The sequence below is a fragment of the Triticum urartu genome, chromosome 2 (assembly GCF_003073215.2).
Source record: "Triticum urartu cultivar G1812 chromosome 2, Tu2.1, whole genome shotgun sequence".
NCBI classification, from domain to species: Eukaryota; Viridiplantae; Streptophyta; class Magnoliopsida; order Poales; family Poaceae; genus Triticum; species Triticum urartu.
The window spans coordinates 472,220,218-472,242,374 of record NC_053023.1 but is presented as its reverse complement, the minus strand read 5'-3'; the positions used below and the strand labels follow the sequence as shown (position 1 = coordinate 472,242,374).

Here is a 22,157-nt window from a genome sequence, read left to right as displayed (position 1 = left end):
GGTAGACGTTCACTCGACAGTCTTTGGCAACGGTCATTGTACACAGTTCGTAGACATTCGGTTCTTCCATAGAGGTACTCGACGCATCCCAGATGTGTAGTCGTACACGCACGTAAATGAACTTGGCGGGTCCTCAACGTCCTGGTACTTGGCGTTTGGTGCGGTACTTGTGGAGCAAGAGGCGAAGTCATGGTACTTGGCGTATCCAACGGGTACTTGGTCTTCGGTCATAGGTACTTGACGGTCGTCAATGATGCATGTGTGTACATCGGAGCGGGGACTTGGCGAAAAACCCCGAAGGCGCTGCTTGTTGGACTTGCGACAAAGGTCAATGGAGAGGTCGAGAACTTTCTCTGGCATGAGGCAGCAATGATGACGCAGGAAGGAGGACTCGGGCAGGAACTCATCACGCAGCACGGGAGGGCGGGAGAAAAGGCGCGGAGGCACTGCTGGAGATGGCGATTTGGCATGGAGCTCCACAGCGAGGTGGAACGCTGCCGCTCGGGACGAGCAGAGGAGGCGGCGAGCGTCGTGCTTGTTCTCGAGTAGAGGACGACGGCGAGGGGCGGCGGGGACGCGGGGACGGAGCGGAGTCTAGCCGCCGGCGAAGGATCCAGGGCCGGTCCAGGTAGGTGTGGCGGCAAGGGCCCTGGACGGCGGGGTCCGGCCGGGACCGGGCAAGGGCGGCGTAGGCGGCCTGATCTGGTGGTGTAGGCGAGCGAGAGGAGGAAGGAACGGGCGATGAGGGCCGCCGGAGTTGGCCGCCTGGAGGACGAGCGGGGAAGGGCGAGGAGAGGGGCTTCTCTGGCAGCGTGAGGTGGAGGAAAGGAGGAGTTCACTGGGGCGCAGCCTCCAGGGAAGCAGCGCCGCTGTGGGTGGTGTGCATGCGTGTGTGGTGGCGGCGGGAGGACGAGGGAGCGAGCGATCGAGGAGAGACGGATGAGGGGATCGAGCAGCTAGGGTTAGGAGGGGTTGCTGGGCCTTAGGCCGGTTGGGCTTTAGGAGGTTCTATGGGCTCGCCTGATCATTGGGCCAAAATGGGCTTCTCTCTTTTCCATTTACAGAAAAAGAAAGAAAGAAAAGAGAGAAAAAGAAGAGGTAGAGAAGGAGTATGGACTAGTGAGATATTTTCCTGAGATTGGGAAAATATGAATGATTTAACGAAAATGGTTGGAAGGGTGTTGGGCAACCTAGATCCAAACTCATTTGAATTTAGTTCAAATGAGTGAGTGAAAGAAGTGGGTGTTTGGTAGGTCCATAAATGTTGAGAATTTAGGTGGAGCTTGGGAAAATGATGAAAGAATTTATTGGACAAAGTTTGAGGTCAAGAAGTGAGATAACAAAGGCATGGGAAATTATTTTGCAAGTGTGTCAAAGTAATTCCACATGAATGGAATATTTTAATATAGCTCCCTAATATTGGGAGGATATGTTATAAAGAGAAGTCACCTTCCCTCAATTTAAATGGAACGAAGATAACAATTTATTTAAAAGAGTTATAAAAAAGGGTTGCATGATGACATGATGCAAAGATGAATGCAACGAACCAAACAAAACACACGATGAATCTCGGAAACCATGGAAGGCATCTAAAGCTTCGGTCTTGGGGCGTCACAACCTGCCCCACTTAGTGTGCGATACTATGCTCGCGTGCATGCGTAGCTTCTCCGCGCTCGTCTACTTACTCTCCAAGCTGAGCTCGAGCTTCTCTCCTTCGTATTTGGCTAACAGCCTATCTCCGGCGAAGCACAGAGCTCAGGCACCCCTCCATCTATATAAGGACCCCTTCCCAAGTTGTTCTACCCATCGCCGTCACCTTCACTGGCCACAAATTGATCCCTAGCAAGTGTGGCAAGGCCGGGAGGGCCTCCTGCCACCGATCCTCGCCAGAGTTGGCCGCAGGTCCCCCCATGGTCGTCCACTCGCTCCGGTCACCCCCGTCTTCGCCACTGCCACAGTCGAGTTCATCGTGGTCTCTTGAGCACGCTGGTGCAGTTGGTTGGGTTGTCGCCGGAAACGTCATCTCCAACGAGCTCCACCGCCCGCCATCTCTGGAGAAGAAGCCCACATCGCTGTCCATCCACCTCCGCCGATGCTCTCGATACATACGTGATCCCCACGATGTGTTGGACCCATCAAAACCCTCGTCGGCGGCCACCGTGGCCTCCTCGCCGGAGAACCACTGACGACAGAGCCGCTGGGCTCTGTTCCCCTCTCTCTCTCTCTCTCTCTAACCATGACAACGGGACCCCCCATGTCAGTCTCTCTTCCCCCTCCTGAACTATTTTCTAGTGGAGGAAAATTTGCAAAATACGCCTTCGATGTGGCCCTCTCTGGAATTTTTGTTTAATTCAATTTAAATGCAAATTTGACCAGAACCTTGACTAGCTATAAATCATATCCTATAAGTCCAAATGAGTTGAAACTTCTTGCATTAGTTTTGTATTGAGCTAAAGTTTATGTTTGCAAAGTTTGAGAATTTTCCTTGCCATGTAGAATTTCTGGTGCAATAAAATGCTTTATGTGACATTTTGTTTTTTGCATTTAAATTATTTTCAGAAGGTCCTAAGTGTGTTGGAGGAGACCAGGAGTATTGTGACACTCCTCTGAACTAAGGCAAGCCACATCATTCATATGAAAGGCTGGCATTGCAATGGCAATGGTTTTATTTGAATTAAATTCATTATATGCTTCATTATTAAAATGATTTACCATATGAAACTTGTTGCATTATAGTTGTTCCATGATATATTATTGTTATGCAGTAGAGGATATGTCATCTTGTTAATGTGTGCAGTAGAGATCATGTCATATGCTCATATTGAATATGATGCATTCATCACCTATATTCATATTATCATGACCCCGTGAACCGCATCGCATACTATGACTTGAATCATTTTTATTCAAGTTAAATCTGATGTTAATCCAACTTAAACAACTGTTGATCGAGTCATGGTGCATGATACATCTCCAACGTATCTATAATTTTTGATTGTTCCATGTTGTTATATTATCATTCTTGAATGTTTTACAATCATTTTATAGCAACTTTATATCATTTTTTGAGACTAACCTATTGACATAGTGCCCATTGCCAGTTACTGTTTTTTGCTTGTTTTTCACTTCGCAGAAAATGAATACCAAATAGAGTCCAAACGCAGAGAAATTTTTTGGAGATTTTTTCTGGACCAGAAGACACATGATGGGCCAAGGAAGTACCAGAGGGGGCTCCGAGGGGAGCACAACCCACCTGGGCGCGCCTGGGCCCAGGCATGCCCTGGCGGGTTGTGCCCACCTCGGCCGCCTCCCGCACCGCCTCTTTGCTCTATAAATACCCTAAAAATCCAAAAACCCTAGGGGGAATGGACGAAACACAATTCCAGCCGCTGCAAGTTCCAGAAATCATAGATCCAATCTAGACAACATCACGGAGGGGTTCATCATCCTCATTGGTGCCTCTCCGATGATGCGTGAGTAGTTCATTGTAGACCTATTGGTCTGTAGTTAGTAGCTAGATGGCTTCCTCTCTCTCTCTCTCTCTCTCTCTCTCTCTCTCTTTTGCTTCTCAATACAATGATCTCTTGGAGATCTACTTCATGCAACTCTTTTTACGGTGTGTTTGTTGGGATCCGATGAACTACGAGTTTATGATCAGGTCTATTTTATCCATGAAAATTATTTGAGTTTTGCTCTCTTATATGCATGATTCCTTATAGCCTCGTATTTCTTCTTCGAATCTTTGGTTTAGTTAGGCCAACTAGATCATTTTTTCTTGCCATGGAAAGAGGTGCTTTGTGATGGGTTCGATCTTACGGTGCTCAATCCCAGTGATAGAAGGGGAAATGACACATATGTATCGTTGTTATTAAGGATAACAAGATGGGGTCTATTCCTACATGAATAGATCCTGTCTACATCATGTCATCATTCCTACGGCATTACTCCGTTTCTCCATGAACTTAATACACTAGATGCTGATGGAAATATGCCCTAGAGGCAATAATAAAATGGTTATTATTATATTTCCTAAATCATGATAAAGGTTTATTATTCATGCTAGAATTTTATTGACGGGAAACTCAAATACATGTGTGGATACATAAACAAACACCGTGTCCGTAGTGAGCCTCTACTAGATTAGCTCGTTGATCAAAGATGGTTAAGGTTTCCTAACCATAGACATGAGTTGTCATTTGATAACGGAATCACATAATTAGGAGAATGATGTGATGGACAAGACCCATCCGTTAGCTTAGCATAATGATCGTTCAGTTTTATTGCTATTGCTTTCTTCATGTCAAATACATATTCCTTCGACTATGAGATTATGTGCTATCAAACGTCACAACGTAACTGGGTGATTATAAAGATGCTCTACAGGTATCTCCGAAGGTGTTTGTTGAGTTGGCATAGATCGAGATTAGGATTTGTCACTCCGAGTATCGGAGAGGTATCTCTGGGCCCTCTCGGTAATACACATCATAAGCTTGCAAGCAAACGACTACGGAGTTAGTCACGAGGTGATGTATTACGGAAAAAGTAAAGAGACGTGCCGGTAATGAGATTGAACTAGGTATAAAGATACCGACGATCAAATCTTGGGCAAGTAACATACCGATGGACAAAGGGAATTACGTATGTTGTCATAACGGTTCGACCGATAAAGCTCTTCGTAGAATATGTAGGAAACAATATGGGCATCCAGGTTCCGCTATTGGTTATTGACCGGAGAGGTGTCTCAGTCATGTCTACATAGTTCTCGAACCCGTAGGGTCCGCACGCTTAACGTTCGATGACGATATAGTATTATATGAGTTATGTGATTTGGTGACCGAATGTTGTTTGGAGTCCCGGATGAGATCACGGACATGACGAAGAGTCTCGAAATGGTCGAGAGGTAAATATTGATATATATATATAGGACAATGGTATTCGAACACCAGAAGTGTTTCGGGGGTACCGGGTACTTATCGGGTCATCGGAAGGGGTTCCGGGCACCCCCGACAAAAGATATGGGCCTTATGGGCAAGAGAGGAAATGCACCAGCCACAAGGGGCTGGTGCACCCCCCATATGGGCCGGCCTAAGGAGGAGAAGGGAAGGGGAGAAGCGAAAGGAAAGTGTGGATTAGGATTCCCACTTCTTTCCCTCCCCCCTATTTCCTTCCCCCTTGGGGAAACATGGCAGGGGGCGTAGGGCAAAGCAGGGCCCCTAGGGGGCCGGCGGCCAGCCCTAGGGCGCGCCCTGGCCTCTCCCCTCCCCCTCCCATCTATCTATATGTGGGAGGGGGCGCCTAGCACACACCAGATTAATTGTTAGCCGTGTGCGGTGCCCCCCTCTACCGTTTACACCCCCGGTCATATTTTCATAGTGCTTAGGCGAAGCCCTGCGGAGATCACTTCACCATCACCGTCACCACACCGTCATGCTAACAGAATTCATCTACTACGATCAAGAAAGTAGAGGACGTCACCGAGTTGAACGTGTGCTGAATGCGGAGGTGTCGTACGTTCGCTACTAGATCGGTTGGATCGCAAAAAAAGTTCGAGTACATCAACCACATTGTGAAATGCTTCCGCTTATGGTCTATGAGGGTACGCAGACACACTCTCCCCTCTCGTAGCTATGCATCTCCATGGATAGATCATTGCATGTGCGTAGAATTTTTTTTGTTTTCCATGCAATGATTCCTAACAGATGCATGCTGGATAGCGGTCGATGTGTGGAGTAATAGTAGTAGATGCACGCAGGAGTCGGTCTACTAATCTTGGACGTGATGCCTATATAATGATCATTGCCTGGATATCATCATAATTATTTGAAGTTCTATCAATTTCCCAATAGTAATTTGTTTACCCACCGTATGTTATTTTTCTCGAGAGAAGCCACTAGTGAAATCTACGGCCCCGGGTCACTTCTTTATCATATTTGCCTTCGAGATCTATTTTTATCCGCTTTTATTTTCAGATCTATTAATCCAAAAACCCAAAAATACCTTGCTGTAATTTTTTTTGTTATTTATTTTATCTCACGTTCCCGCGAGATCTATTTATCCAATCTACTACAATTTTATCTATCTTTTCACCTAGGAGGGATTGACAACCCCTCTTTCACGTCGGGTTGCAAGTATTTGTTCTTTGTGTGCATGTACCATTTACAAAGTGTTGTGTGGTTCTCCTACTGGTCCGATAACCTTGGTCTCACACTGAGGGAAATACCTACCGTAGTTGTGCTGCATCATCCCTTCCTCTTTGGAAAAATACGGACGTAGTTCAAGCCGCATCAATGCCACCGAATCGAGCTCACTAGTGCAACCACACTCGCCTGGATGGGGAGGCCCTACTTCAGTCTATTGTCACGCCTCTCACCGGTGCCTCCAACTAGGGAATGTTATGCTCTTGCGCTACCCTGGCCCGGTTGGCAGGCATAACCTTGTGTGTCCGAGTTGTTTGGTACCATTGTCCCGTTTGGGACCGTTTACTTTTGTTTTGCCACGATGGTGGTCGGCCACAAAGGTGGAAGATGTCAGCAGTTGGCATTCGGGGCCACCCATGACATAGCCAAAGGGGAGTTTGTCGGAGTGGCTGGGATTGTGTCATGCAATAGATTGGTTTTGTCGGAATGTCGCTGGTCCTCAAATGAGAGCACGAGGCCATGAGTTCCGCGGTGTGGGTACAATGTACTAACCTCTGCAGTGTATAATCTATCCATAGCCACCTCCTCGCATATGGACACAGTTTGTAGTAGGTCACATTGTGGGTCAATAGTAATAATTAACTGGCACACCTAACAACACCAAGATGGCACATGCAGAAGTTGGTTGATCTTTATGTGGTCGTGTGGAGATCACTATGGTTGGTTTTGATGTGATCGAGTGATGATCACGATGGTAAGATGTTGATGGCGGTTACGAGGTAACCAGAGATGGTAAGTTGGTCCAAGGGACCGTGATCATGATCCACGTACACTTCATGATAGATAGTATCATGTTCATGCTCATGCATTATACTTGTTAAATGCTCTGTTATTGTTTGTCGTATTTGCTTTGTTTGATGTGAGCTTACAAGTACATTCAAAGTATTCACCTGGCGTGTCATGCCAGATGCAGGAGAAGCCGTACCAAGAGTTGATGTCGTTCGGTTCGTCGTGATCTAGGCCGTGTCCCAGGAGTGTCCTTGTGGAGTGGAGTCCCACTACTTCATCGTTTCGCTCTCGAGTAGGAGTTTTCCTTATCGTCGAGGCCCGAGAGATGTCTTTTATATATGTACATAAGTGCAGCCGCATCGTGTGTGCCGCTTGGCCTCAACTGTTGTGTAATATCTGAACTTATGTATCCACAAAAGATCAATAAAGCGGTTGTTTTCTGTACCAAGTTGTTGTCTGTTGCCAGTTTTCTGGGCTGGCAATCCAAGGTAAACCGGTTGCTCTGAATCGAGGTGCCACAATGCGCCTGTAGTCCTATTTTTGATAGGTCTCATGCATCGATGAAAAGTTTTCATATGAATTTTCGTAGTTTTTTCTTAGTTCGTGAAGGTTCCCGCGCCTGCATCCACAAACATTAAAAACATAGAAATTTTTGCCTAGTTCATAGTTGTGTGAAATATAAATTTAGGCCATAGATTGAAGAAAATGCACTTCAAAGTATTTTATAAATCATTGCTGTTGTACAATATCGTTATAAAACTACATCTTGGTAAAATGAGCCTTGAAGACAGCTACTGCTAGTATATCAAATGGCTAAATATATCACTTTAAAAAAAATCTTGATATGAAATCGATCTATTTAAATCTTCATAAATCAACACATTAAACCTCTATTTTAACGTGGTACTCCGTCCGTTTATCTATACCAAAATAAAAAGATCTAAAGAGGTAGATCCAACAAATCCCGGCCATCAAATCAGGTCAATCCAACGACTCAGACTGCTTCAATGATGAGCGCTCAACACGTTTAGTGTGCAGTTAATATCATACCAAATATTAATGTCAATGCTAATCACATAATTAATACTCAAATAATATCCTACCTAATATTTACGTGCAATTAATATATTACCTAATACCTAACGTGCATTGCGCGTACGCATTTACTAGTAAATATAAAATGTTCTAACTTTTTAATCAAATATATACAAACATGTTTTAGTGTGTTTGTTTACTCGTTTCAACATATGTAATCCATATTTAAACATTTAAAACATCTTATATTTATGAACAAAGGGAGTAGAATGCAATCTGGACTTGAATAGCTTGAATAAAAAGATACTAACCTCAACCGATATTTGTGTATATGTATATGTCTAAATTTTGACCCCGCAAAAAAAAACATATGTCTAAATTTTATACCCGGTGTTTCTCAGCGAAAAATAAATAGAAAACAGTATTGGAACTCAAATTGTGAATAGTTCCCAAGCGTGTTCACTTTTACTCTAAATAATTGCTATTGGAGAGCTTCACTACTGATTCTTGCGCGAAATCGAAACAATTTTCCCTTGCTGCCATCTTAGTATTTTTTCTGAGGCCCCCTTTCCCCAACACCGTGGCCACGAAAAACAGATGTCATTCATACAAGAAAATTTCAAAGGACTAGGATTAGCCAACAAAAATCGCAAAAAGGCAAAAGCCAAAGCGAAATAAAAGGCGAACGACTTCGAAAGGGAAAAGGAGAAAATAAACGAAATGCGAGATTGTGACGCGAGGAGGCGGGCAAGGACGCGGTTAGATTTGGCATATCCAATTCTCCAGAAACAGTCAGATCCGAAAAAACAAAATGAAAAAAAACCACTGAGCTCGTTGCTTCCGTCTCCCTCCCTCCTCCAGTCCTCCTCCTCTCTCGCCCACCACCACCATTATATTCTCCTCGGCCCACACCTTCCTCCCAACAATTCCCCCCATCCTCCACACCACACCCGTCTCGTCCTAGCTCCCTACTCCTCCCGCTCGCCACTCCTCCGCCCCAGCTCTGCTCGCCCTCGACCGCGGCTCGCCAGGAAGGTGAATGAATCCTCAAAATCATCATCTCCCCCTCCTCTCTGTCCCGCGTTCTGTATACGGCTGTACATGCAAGCTCGTCTGTTTTCTTAATTTCCGTGCGTTTACTGGTTCTTGATTCATGTCGTGTGTGTGTGATAGGGCCCTCAGGAACGGGATTTTTACCTAGGAGCCAATTTGGGTTTTTAAATCGCAGATTGGATTGGGTTCAGGGATGAAGGGGAAGGAGGGGCTGCATCACCTGGCCCGGTTCCCATCTCTCTGAACTTAGATGGATGCATCTGTGCGTATCATGCGCCCGCACTCTCTTTCTTTTCTGGCTCGTTTCCTTGTTGTTCCTTCTTCTCATGGAGCAGTCTGCTGCTGTTGTTGTGGTAAATAGGTGAAGTCCAAGAAGGTTAGCTCTTGCGGAAACACCGGTCATAGCCGCTGCGGCGAAGTTCATAAACCCGTCCTGCCGTGTCGCATGCGGGATCGCTGCTTAAATAGAAATAATCCCTTCTCACTTCAGGTTATTCTTCTCTTCCCATTCGCCTTTTGTTTGAGCTTCAGGCTATTGTTCCTCTGCAGAGTCCCGATGATGTTCTTTATCCATTTTATTATAGCGAAAATAAACAAATAATAACGTAACGGCATGTCTTGCTAAATCTTGTGACGTATGAGATGTCGTATTTTCAGTTGACAAGAATTTTTCGACATGTGTGTCCTATCGTCTGTGGTAGCTTAAAAAGGAAACACTCTCCAAACATTAAAGGCCAATATTAAATCACACCATACTTTTGGTAAGTAGGCACAGCTCGTACAACTCAACTCACATAGTGGTTGTTTTGTTTGTAGTCATGATAAATATTCATGAGAATGCACAAGGCTAGTAGGTAATACATGGTGCAGATGTCATACTGGTGCTTTCTCGTTGATTCACAGCATGCATGTTGAGGGATAATGTTCTTTCCCTAATTAAATTTTGATGGAAGTATGATCAGAAAAAATTACCTATAGAGGTATAGGAGACCAAAGTACTTATCAACTACAAAAATCAAGATATTACCATCATCAATTACATCCCTTCCCTCATCATAATAAAAATATATGTATGGTGTTGGATAGCAGGATGGTATGTACTAAAATAAAATAAAATCTTTCAGTATGGCCGAAACAAGTTTTAATTTCGTTTAAATATATTTTTACGGCTGTTTATCATGTTTATGCTAACTACTACAATTCTTTTCCGTTGTATTTAGCTAATGGTTTGGCTTAATATTGCAGGTCTGGTTTGCATTTCCTTTCAAGTATAAAAGCAACTATATTCAGCATGGCATTTGAGTAAGCATCAGAACCTCAAAAGCCAAGTTTGTCAGCAATATTATACCTTTATTGGTGCAACACTTCCGTAGAGAAGATGGTGGATGACCTGTTTTATGAGGGCAACACTGATCACAGCATCAGCTCTGAGGACGAAGACACACTTGTCAGGAGTTGTAGTAATCTCAGCGTAAGCTTTGGATATCATTGCAATTCTTATCAGAGTTTCCCTCTTGAAAATGATGAGCATGACACCTCTCCCCAGATGAGGTTTGAAACTAATGCCATGACGAAGTCACGAAATGGCTCATTTACTTGTTTATCTGGTGCCGCAATTAGTGCAAATTTCACATTGGCCAATACAAATATATGCAAGGGTCTTATTGGGGAAGAGATTTTACCAGAACTAGATTCTCCAAATTCTTTCAGAAAAATCGTCTCTTCTCCATCTATGTCAAGGTTAGACTTGCTATCCACCTCACAAGGCAGCCCTGCATCAACTGAGAGCTCCATATTTGAAATCAGTAAAAATCTTTGGAGGTCCAGCGCTCCAACAACTGTATCATCCAATTTTCTGACTGGTACCGAGGTAAAGATGGCTGGTGGAGCTGCTGGAGAGGATAGAGTCCAAGCTGTGTGCTCTGAGAAAAATGGATGGTTGATTTGTGGAATTTATGATGGATTTAATGGACGAGATGCAGCTGATTTTCTGGCAGTAACTCTATATGATAACATAGTATATTACCTATACTTGTTAGAGTGCCGTATCAAGCAACAAGATGGCCTATGTAGCTCATCAGGGGACTCCCCTAATGGTGTTAAAAGTGAGTTAACATTAGCCATGGAAATTGCAGAGAATGAAGATGTAAAACTTTCTGAAAGTTTTCGAGCTGGTGTGCTGAATTGCCTCACTTCTGCTGTTGAGCAAGCTGAGAATGATTTCTTATGCATGGTTGAACAGGATATGGATGATAGACCAGATTTAGTTTCAGTTGGATCTTGTGTCCTGGTTGTGCTTCTTCAGGGAACAGATTTGTGCATTCTAAATCTTGGGGATAGTAGAGCTGTGCTTGCTTCCATGCCATATTCAGAAATGGATACAGTGAAAGCTACTCAATTGACAGAGATCCACTCACTTGAAAATCCATTGGAATACCAAAAACTATTAGCTGACCATCCTAATGACTCTAAAGTTGTGATGGGTAACAAAGTAAAAGGGAAGCTGAAGGTTACTCGTGCTTTTGGAGTTGGCTACCTTAAACAGGTACCATATTATACTTTAGCATGTGATGAAAATTCATGACATTCTTATGACTTAACTAATGCCCATACTTTAATCCCAATTTTGCAGAAAAAGTTCAATGATGCACTCATGGGAATTCTCCGAGTTCGTAATTTGTGCAGCCCGCCTTACGTATATACAAATCCACACACACTGAGTCACAAGGTTATGGAAGACGATCTGTTTGTTGTGCTTGGCAGTGATGGCTTATTTGATTTCTTCAGTAACGATGAAGTTGTTCAGTTGGTTTATCAATTTATGCATGATAATCCAACTGGCGATCCTGCAAAATATCTCATCGAGCAAGTTGTACATAAAGCTGCCAAAGAAGCAGGTATCCCCTAAATATATCAAATTTATTTTTTTGATACACAAATAATTAGCATTAAGAGTCTATAGAAGACCCTTTGTGATTGGTAATGAACAAACCAATTGTAGAAACACCTTTCTCATGTTATAATAGGAAGGCAAGTACCCCCTTAACTCCTGCCAAGTGAGTAAAAGCTCTGTGATACCAAGTAACAACCAAACATGTTTTAACTTAAAAGTATGTCATTGATGTCAGATAGCTATTTATAGGCTTGTAGAAAAATTATAAGTCCCTCCTTTTTTTTTATGGCTTAGACTTTAGACATGCATATATCATAACAATAACATCAGATGAGAATGAAGAGGCAGTATGTGTGAGAGTACATTTACGTTGATTAATTGTTTTGATTTTTGTAACTAGAGTACCATCTTGGCAACCCTTTTGGGGAACCATAGCTGTAAGCAAGTAAAACTAACACCAACTCTTCACTAATTTCTTCCTATGCCTTGTCAGCTTTAACAGCTGAACAGCTTATGAGGATACCTGTTGGGAGCAGGAGAAAGTACCATGACGACGTGACTGTCATTGTTATCATCCTTGGGAACGCACGAAGGACGGTGAGCGCATCAACTTCGATATGAAAGACTGCCGATCTCAAGAAGAGGCTGTGAGCCGCATAAAATTTTGTGGGTGTTAGGACATGAATCTTTTTCAGGGTTCTGGTGTGATAGTCAATAATAAGCATAATAATGTGTGTATATCCTTTGGAAATTTTGGGTGCGAGCAGATATCTTTCGTTAAATCAAAAGGTGCACCGAGACTTGCTCCGCTTAATTCTGCACGCGGTAACGAAAAATTTCACCGCTCTTATTCGGCATTGTGATTGCATGAGCACTTTAGAGCGGGATGTGATGCCTTTCAGCTCTCATGACCTAGCACTATCTGTGGTGAAGCTTTACTGATCTGAAGATAAAATGGAAACCGGGAGAGGATCTATGAAAAAGACCAGTCCAGTGTGTTGGGTCCTGCTGAGTTTGCGGGATACATTTGGTTAGCGACCACAAGGTGTTATGTGGTAGGGAAGGGGTGGTGAATCCTGGTCACATCACACAAGCTACCAATCTTTCCACATCTCCAGTATTTTTTGTGGTTTCTATCAACTTCCCTGTCGCTGCATTGCCCCAAGAGCCCCCCAACCTGGAAGGCACCGTTGTCCCTGCTGCTCTGCCAATGCACACCACGGATTCTAGAGCTTTTTTTTTTTTGCCATTTGACACATCAATTCTGACGAGCCCCGATTATTGCTTTCACAAGAAGAGACAAGAATTGGTATCGTCACAATACACGAGAGTGAAAGAGAGAAAGCGCTGCATGATTATTGCTCGCCCAGCTTCGGAGTGTAGTTACTAGGGCATTTTTTTTGTTGCCATCGTCTTTCGGCAAGCATTTCTTTTTGTAGCGTTGTGGACTTCACACTTGGCATAGACCAATGGCAGCTTGCGTGCTGTGCCTCGTAAAAAATGTTAAAATGGCGAGAGCGACGTGCTTGGCTTGAGACCAGTCGTAGTATAATTGCCCCCTTCCTCTGCGTTTGTGCTCGTGTTGGTGATCCAGCCATGTTAGGACTTTGGAGGTAGGAGTAGTCCAGTATCGGAGAGAGGTAGAGAGCGTCCATGGACGTGTTCATCCACGAGGACTACGTGAACAAGCGCAACATGGTGAGGAGGGAGCAGAGGAAGAAGACGCAGTTGCAGGTGCTGCAGCTGGGCAGTCCAGGCGCATGCAGGCCGCCGCCGGCGCACGGGCAGGACAGCCCGGGAGCGGGAGCGCCGAGGAAGTGCCTGACACCAACCGGCGTCTCACCCTCGTCCACCGTCGGGTCTCCCGCATCAGGCTCGTCGGAGGGAGCCGTCTCATCGGATCACCGCCGTCACCTCTTCGATTGCCTGAAGCCGTACTAGGCAACCGAGGTTATGTGTGAGGTTAAAGAATAAACCTGGGTTCTTCTGATGGTGAAGCTTGTTGCAACCCATTTTTGTGCTCGTATTTCAGCTATGTATGTATGGGTCGTTACAAGATCAGCCCTAGTAAAGAGTGTTGCCTGCTATGAACAACTACAGCTTTTGGAATGGATTGTGTTAGTGCATTTAAACTCTCTAAGCACAGCATTGCAGTACTGAGTTTGGCCTTGAGCTATCCCCTATTATGGAAGATTTGCAACAACATGAGCATCCCTCGCAAGGTACTTCCAGATATTGAGATCTCTACACTCTGGCACTGGCTGCCGCCTCCTTGATTTGCTCGATTGTGAACACTCCGAAGAAGCTGTCGTCTATGACGGCGTTGATCACGGCGTAGGCGACATCGTCCACGTTCACAGGGGGTGCGAGGACCAGGTCCGAACCAGGCAATGCACTCAATGGTTTGGTGAAATTTTCGACAGAGGAAAGTAGCTTCTCTAGTGGTTGCCCTACGATGTCGAGCGGTATCTCGTAGCCATCTACTTTCCTTTTACCGTAAATAAACCCAGGCCTCAATACAACACCTGAAAGATAAATGTTAGATTGGATATACTCTGATAAACACATATGAACAAGATAAAGTAGCAGAGGTCTAACCTGAGGATGGGTATTTGGAGAGGACTTCAGATTCAGCCTTTCTCTTACCAGTGAAATAGCCCGAGGTAAGGAGAAAGGATGGAAGGTTGTAATCATGAACAGAGATCAAAATAAATTTCGGGATCCCTGCAGAAGAACATAGCAAACTGTTTATGTTATGTTCTTTGATATTTTTCAGACAATAAAAGGAAGAGTAAGCTAACTGCTAGGCAACACAATATAACTTAATTGCGAAGTTTTCGACTATACAGCAAGAAGTCTCAGCCGTTTGAAGTTTTCAATCTTTAGTTGCAAAGGTTTAACCAGGATAGCAAGCTCCCTAACACAATATAACTTAAAATTTGATATTCCAGCAAAATGCACCCTTAATGATAAAGTTTTCTTTTCCCTATAGTTTAAGTTGTAATGATTAAAAGAGCACTGTTTAGTTTTCACTAATTAAAAACTATTACAGAGTTCAGTGTTTAAAAGTACATGTAGGAGTTATGGTATTAAAATGAACAAACAGGTCTGGTACAGGTTTTCTTATATATTCCTATAATTCAAGTGGTCACAGAGTAATTGATTCTGCAACTAAACTATTCCATAGAGTTGTCAATTGTGGACTTATAAGGGACCATTTGGCATGATGTCATAAGTCAAGATCCTATTGGTGCCAAATGCATAAACCCCCATTGTATCAAACTATTATCTTTCAATTTGAAATTTAGTTCAGTCATGGAAACACATTAACTACTGCCACACCAACAAAATTTCCGAAAATGCATACAGATAATCTTATCGCTGTCATTAATCATCACAAAGTACTCACCAAATTCTTTCGCGGCGTCTACTGCTATGGTATTTGCTTCACCATTTATCCTTTTCATCTGTTCTTCATTACCAAATCCTCCAAGGGTAGACACAACAGCAGTAGCCCCTACTAGCACGTCCTCCCATCTTGCATAGAAAACATCTCCTGCATAACAGTAAGATACTTAACTGAATATGAGAGGGCCAAAAAACCATACCAGAAACTCTTGGAAATCCAGTACAAGCATGTAGCTACATTACAGGGAAAAAGTGGTAAAGGGGAAACACCAAGGTTCATACAAGGCGTAATGTTAAAGCAATACAGTACTTCTCAAGAAAACACATTCGCAATTAGCCAGGTGAGTAAGGACAAAATAAAAAGTGGTCTTAAGTACATATGTTTTTAGAACTATTTTGCAATAAATATTAAATAGTATATGCATATATAAGAACTCAAAAACAAAATGACGGGAAATTAGTTTAAAAGGATCCATCATCTAGTAATACTAACTTACCAAAGTGGAGCACGACAGAATGCATACATGTAATGTTTGCTTGTTTAGCACCAACGATAATCTATAAAGTGTACTTACTGTACCACTATTAGTCCAGAACAAAATCTTATTAAATCTATTGGACGTAATTTGAATTCTCAGGTGTGTATTTCATGAAAAATAATATGCGGGTAAAACCATCCTGGCAGCAAACCATAGCTCCGGTTTAAATAAAGGGTTAACTCTATGACGTTCGGGATTAGAGAACATAACTAATATAGGGAGCAGTTCACACAAGAAAAATAGATTATATGATCAAGCTAAATCTATTTACAACGAAGGTAACAGCCTATGTTACAACTCAGATAACCTGCTATCCATTCACCCAACAAAATAGATAACATGATCAAACCAAATCTATTTACCATGAAGGTAACAGCTTAATGTCACAACTCAACCTACCTGCTAGCCAAGTAACTTCATCAGCCCAAGGATCAGAGTAAGATGGTCTTCCTGACCTGTCATTAGCATAGAATGTCTAAACGGTGACAGGATGCAGATTAGGCTTTCAGAAATAATGCCTGAATAATAATTATTTTCACCATAGATGATACTCCCTCCGTTCCTAAATATTTGTCTTTCTAGAGATTTCAACGAGTGACTACATACGGAGCAAAATGATTGAATCTACACTCTAAAATATGTCTATATACATCCGTATGTGCCGTCCATTTGAAATCTCTAAAAAGACAAATATTTAGAAACGGAGGGAGTAGATCCCAACTATCTTAAAAAGCTTCAATCCCCTTATGCTTCAATCACTGCAATCAGCCCATATATGCTTCCTTAATTATCTGCCTAACACAAAAAAGGCTCCCGCAACTCGCATATCATCCCATCAGTAATTTTACATATGTATTCCCTTGATTATCTACCTGACACGAAGAGGCTCCACCGACTCCCATATCGTGGGAGGCTCTCGCTGCCGCCGCGTTCAGGCCTCTCCACCTGCCCCTCATCGCCGGCGCTGCCAGCACCTTCTGCTGCGCCGGTGGCGGGCCTGCAGTCGAAGGTGATGGGAGTTCTCTCTAGTGGTGCGGTGGTGTTTGCAGCATTTTCGGATGGCTAGTTGGTGGCGGTGTTCGGTCCTCAAATCTTTCCAGAGGCGATGAGGGGCAGGTGACTTGGAGGAGGATGGCTTTGGCGGCAGGAGTCGGCTCCTTCACCGGCGGCCTCTGGTCGGTGGTCATCATAGTCTAACGGCATGGATCTGAAAGGCAGCTCCCAATCTAGCACAGTGGAGGCATCTGGTGGCCTTGAGATGGGCTTGGTGTGCACACAGACACCAAGGGAGGCTGGAGGCTGGCAAGTTCAAGAGCTTCCAGTGATGATTGGCACTTGTCAGTGTCCGTGGACGGCGTGGTTCAGTGGGGATGCTGAGTTGTGATGCTACGGCAAAAGCCCTGTGCCGGCTTTTGTTCGCACAAATGACGTCGACGCCTTAGGGCGTCATTTCTCTTGGAGGCGTCATCGTGAAGCCTCCACACCTTATCCACCCTAAGTACTGTCAGGATAAAAGCCTCAGATCCGGTTTCTCTGGATCGGACGACGGTAGCGTCTTTCGACATTGTTCCATTCCTTGAGGCGTCGTCTTGGAGCCACGGATCCCTCGTTGGTTGGTTCATGACTCACACGTCTCACCGGAGCATGAATGGCCAGTTTGAGATCCTCAACAGCAGTTTGTGGTGGCAAGGGGAGGTGGTTGCTGCTCCTTGCTTCTTATTGCTTCAGGTGTCAAATCCTGCAAAGGTTAGCTTGCGTCCAGTGTGGATTGTTGACGTCTTTCGACCGATATGGGTTGCCAACGGCATGTTCTTCCAGTCCTTTAGTGGCGGTTCCTTTTAGTGCGGTAAGGCCAACGACGTTCGTGTGTTCTCGGCGCGTTGACGTTCGCTGTGCTGTCTCAGTAGATTGATGCCTTTGACAGTACTGTTGGTGCTACTCATTAAGTGATTGGCTCGGAGAGTCTTGGGCTTGTTATTTGTTTTCTTTTGTTACCCCTATTGTAGTGGCGGTGTGTGCTTGGACTGCCATTGCACCCCGTTGTATCCTGATTCTATCATTTGATTAAGATACCCGTCGTACTTCACTCAAAAAAAAAATCTACCTGACACAAAGTTAGAAGGATCAAGGTGCTGGGCAGGGAGGCTTCAGATGGGATGTGTGTCTTGAATTTGGTCTCTGGAAAAGAAACTTGCTGGATTGATAACGTGCACTACATGGACAACTCACTCAAGGGATTTTGCAGGAAGTGGTATCTCTGCTCTTATAAAAGACTCAATTGGTGATGATGGTGTGTCTGCCATCCGTCATTTCTAACCATCAGATCTGCATCTAACGATTGTGAGGTAAGTTGTGGCATTTTTGCAACAAGGCCCCACTTCTCTGCTCCAATTTGCAGAAAACCCCTTACTATCTTGAAACCAACCACATCCCTCCCTCACCTCATTCCTTACTAGAGTGTTTTTCTTTCAAGTTTGTGAACATGTATTATTCTACTTTGGATCCGTTGCAACGCACGGGCACATTGCTAGTACATACATAAAGTTTGTACAAACGATAAGAGAAAAGATGAGAATTGAGCATAGCTCAGATGGTTAGATTCCTTGTGGTGGAACCAGCCCACCCGGGTTCAAGTCCTAGACTTGGCTCGGGTGCTCACACTTTCCTGAATTTATTTATTCCAGTCCTTCTGACGATGTTCGTTCAGTGCGAGACCCTGTGATGACTTCCTTAGTCTCCCAGAGATGCTCATATGGTAGGGTGTCCCCTTTCTAACCATCAGACCTGCATCTAACAATTGTGAGGTAAGCTGTGGCATTTTTGCAACAAGGCCCCACTTCTCTGCTCCAATTTGCAGAAAACCCCTTACTATCTTGAAACCAACCACATCCCTCCCTCACCTCATTCCTTACTAGTGTTTTTCTTTCAAGTTTGTGAACATGTATTATTCTACTTTGGATCCGTTGCAACACACTGGCACATTGCTAGTACATACATAAAGTTTGTACAATCGATAAGAGAAAAGATGAGAATTGAGCATAGCTCAGATGGTTAGATTCCTTGTGGTGGAACCAGCCCACCCGGGTTCAAGTCCTAGACTTGGCTCGGGTGCTCACACTTTCCTGAATTTATTTATTCCAGTCCTTCTAACGATGTTCGTTCAGTGGGAGACCCTGTGATGACTTCGTTAGTCTCCCAGAGATGCTCATATGGGTAGGGTGTGCGTGCATGTAAGTACGTGTTTGTGAACTGTCTGCATATGTACTGTGTTCCTAGAATAAAAAGAACAGATAAGGGGAAAGATGTACCTGCTGAGGCTCACAACCTCAATGCCTTTGGCTACCGCAGCTCTGCATATAGCAGAACCAACAAATCCACTTCCTCCCAACACTACAATCTGCAAGCATTTGGAACTATTTCAGGAAACCAATCTTACTGGAGAAACAGAGTCATGCCTGACAGCACTTCCGAATGATAACAGACATAAGGTACTCAATTTCATGCCTTCTCTGTTTTGACGTCTGCTACCACATCGATTGGCGTAGAAGAGTAATCTTCTCTGACACCGGGGGCAGCAAACCTGCACTTGGTGCGCAGCCTGCGTGATCAAGGGAAAACCGGGTCAATGCAAACTAAGACGGAAATACGCATCCATTACACGCACAATTTTGCAGTAATCACTCGGTCGACGAGAGCAGAAACCACGTGAGAAGGGGAGGGGGACGGGGAGAGAAACCTAGAGCACTGAGCCACGGAGGAGGCGGCAGGAAACGTGCGGAGCGTCGCCGCCGCTGCGGATACGGGCGCGCACCGGCGAAGCGGAAGGGACGGATTCGCCGGCGCCGGCGGCCGGACGAGCAGTGTCGAGTGGGACATGGGCCCGCTCGCGGGATCCGGGCGAGGTGGGGGACGCTTTCTCTCTTTCGGCTTCTTCTCTTGCCCGCGTCGGCGAAGGGTGGCGACGGGAACGGCGGGGCGGGGAGTGAGCGAACGGCGGAGTCGGCGTGGGGCGTGCGTCTCCTTTCGGTTCCAGTGGCTGTGGGGTTGGAGGTGGCTCGCTTCGCTCCGCTTGTTTTACCTGTGGCTCTGGCCTGGTGTGGCGTGGCGTGAGTAGCGTCTGACACGGCCGCGGTCGACGTGAACACCGGCCGCAGTCGTCGGATCATCAAATCGCCACTAAACCCTCAAAAAATTCAAATCGCCACTAAATGTTCAGACCGGACAGTCCCAACATTTTCGGCCGTCTAAATGGTGTTTACCTAAGATGTTCGGATCATTCTAGACGTGCAAAATCCCATAAACCGAAAACAAACTGGCGGGTAATTTAGAGGAGTTTAGAGATTCGCCACGTACGCGCCCGACACACGCTCATCCAAAATCAAGGCAGAGCCCGCGCATTTGGTCATTTTCGTCATTGTTTCACGTGAAAGCTCGCCCCTTCCCCATTGTTATGTCACCTGCCGCCCCGATGGAGCCAACGTGGGAGGAGCAAATAAAGATGTTCGTCCTCCCGCCAAAGCCAAAGGACCCGAGGATGGTGGCCTCCTACAAAGCCTGATCTACAGAGCGCAAATCCCAACACGTGAAGGCGGCGACGAAGAAGAAGATGAAAGATGTAGAAATGAGATCTCGTATAAGCATGTGAATGTGCTCTTACAGTTACGGCAGTCTGTTCTACTAATATACCTGAAAATACTGAGGAACAACATAATAAGATATTAAAAAAACATTGGATAAGTTCAAGGTAGTGCTTTCTGCACCTACTGGCCTACTATCCATTTGAGAGCAATCATAGTATTTTATATAGTGCCAGTAGTTAGACTAGTATCCAGCAGACCAAATAGAATCACTACTGCAGGATGCTGCTAACGCGACACTACGATCAGAGACCCTTCGACGAAACTGTGTGCGATGCCATAATCGCAAACGGTGGTGTAAAAAACCGTCAAAAAAGATGTAAAACGTTTGCGATGGAGGATGCATCAAACACGGTTCAGATTTTAGTTGCGTGTGCGATTGAGGGCATACGGTTCAGTTCAATTAACCGTTTGCGATGAGGAGGAACAAAAGAAACGGGCAGCCAGATGAAGGTGTGTGTGATGTACATCATACGGTTCACTCGAATGAACTGTTTGTGATTAGGCAATACAAAAGAAACTGTCAGCCAGATCAAAGGTGTGTGCGATATACGGCATGCTGAGGGAGTCCTAGATTAAGGGGTGTTACGACATATCTCTCTCAAGATAGTTTTGGTGATTGATGACAACATGTTTGCGGACTAATCTTGTGCTTTGAATAATTCACAGATTCTCCCCTGGCACGAGACGCCTTCTTCCCCTCGGAGTGTATTTCAAGACGGTGTAGCTCTTTCGTTTCTTTCTTGGTGGACTAGTTGCGTAGAGGGCACCGTACTATCAATAGGGGGTCCGCTGGGGTTTTGCATGGGTGGAATCATCACGTACACATCAGCTTCTCACCCTCCGAGCATTTCCTTTCCATTGAAGAGATCTCTCCTCTCTCTTCCTTGTCATGTCTGGGTCAAAGCGGTAGTACCGCGCACCCAACGATAGTACCGCTGAGAAGCCACAAGCGGCAGTATCGCTCCGCAGCGGTAGTACCGCCCGTGGCTCCACAGCAGTAGTACCGCTGGGGGCCTGGCACCTCCGCCTTGTCCTCAGCTTCTTTGAGAGATTTCTTCTCCCTCTCGCACGTGCCCCAGCGATAGTACCGCACTGCCTGTGGTACTACGGCCGAAGGGTCACAAGCGGCAGTACCGCTCCACAGCGGTACTACCACCCTTGACCCCACTGCCGTAGTACCGCTGGGCAGTCTGGTTCCTACCGCCGAGATTCGAGAGGTCTTTTTCTCGTGTCGGGTTTTGCGGCACTAGTCACGGTTGTAGTGGCGGTAGTACCGTTCCAGGAGCGGTAGTACCGCCCTACCACCGCGGTAGCACCGCATTTGGGTCCGTTCCCTACTAGTCTCCTCAGCGCGGCAGTACCGCTGGCTGGCGCGACAGTACCGTTGTCCTGGCGGTAGTACCGCCCTGTGCGGGGCTGGTTGGTGGGGGGCAACGGGATTGTTGTCCCCACTATAAAAGGGAGTCCCCTTCTTCCTTCTCACCTACCTCTTACTCCCCCAAGCTCCATTTATTGCTCAAGCTCCATTAAATACTCCAAGCTTCATTTTCGCCCGATCTATCTCTCTAGCCAATCAAATTTGTTGATTTGCTCGGGAGTGGTTGAGAAGGCTCCGATCTACACTTCCACCAAGGGATTTTCGATTCCCCCACTCATCCCTAGC

At 45.2% G+C, this 22,157-nt stretch overlaps 2 protein-coding genes across 3 annotated transcripts; one reads left to right on the top strand and one right to left on the bottom strand.

Annotated features, from left to right (window-relative positions):
* The first annotated feature begins 8,791 nt into the window (after positions 1-8,791).
* Positions 8,792-14,115, top strand: LOC125537978 (probable protein phosphatase 2C 39). Its single transcript, XM_048701296.1, is given in 8 exon segments — positions 8,792-8,996; positions 9,135-9,276; positions 9,376-9,504; positions 10,260-11,559; positions 11,647-11,911; positions 12,401-12,504; positions 13,511-13,553; positions 13,556-14,115. Coding segments are annotated over 5 exon segments (1,872 nt in total). The 5' UTR covers positions 8,792-8,996; positions 9,135-9,276; positions 9,376-9,504; positions 10,260-10,392; the 3' UTR covers positions 13,849-14,115.
* Positions 13,895-19,927, bottom strand: LOC125537976 (uncharacterized protein At1g32220, chloroplastic). Of its 2 annotated transcripts, XM_048701295.1 has the most exons (8): positions 19,644-19,927; positions 19,591-19,607; positions 19,359-19,452; positions 19,163-19,251; positions 16,254-16,309; positions 15,317-15,463; positions 14,506-14,631; positions 13,895-14,432 (listed from the first exon to the last, which is right to left on the bottom strand). In XM_048701295.1, exons 1-8 carry the CDS (start codon positions 19,728-19,730, stop codon positions 14,152-14,154), a joined length of 897 nt encoding a protein of 298 aa, XP_048557252.1. In that variant the 5' UTR covers positions 19,731-19,927; the 3' UTR covers positions 13,895-14,151. The 2 variants fall into 2 exon arrangements, with proteins under 2 accessions (XP_048557252.1, XP_048557250.1); XM_048701293.1 differs by having other exon boundaries at positions 19,591-19,927.
* Positions 19,928-22,157: the final 2,230 nt, after the last annotated feature.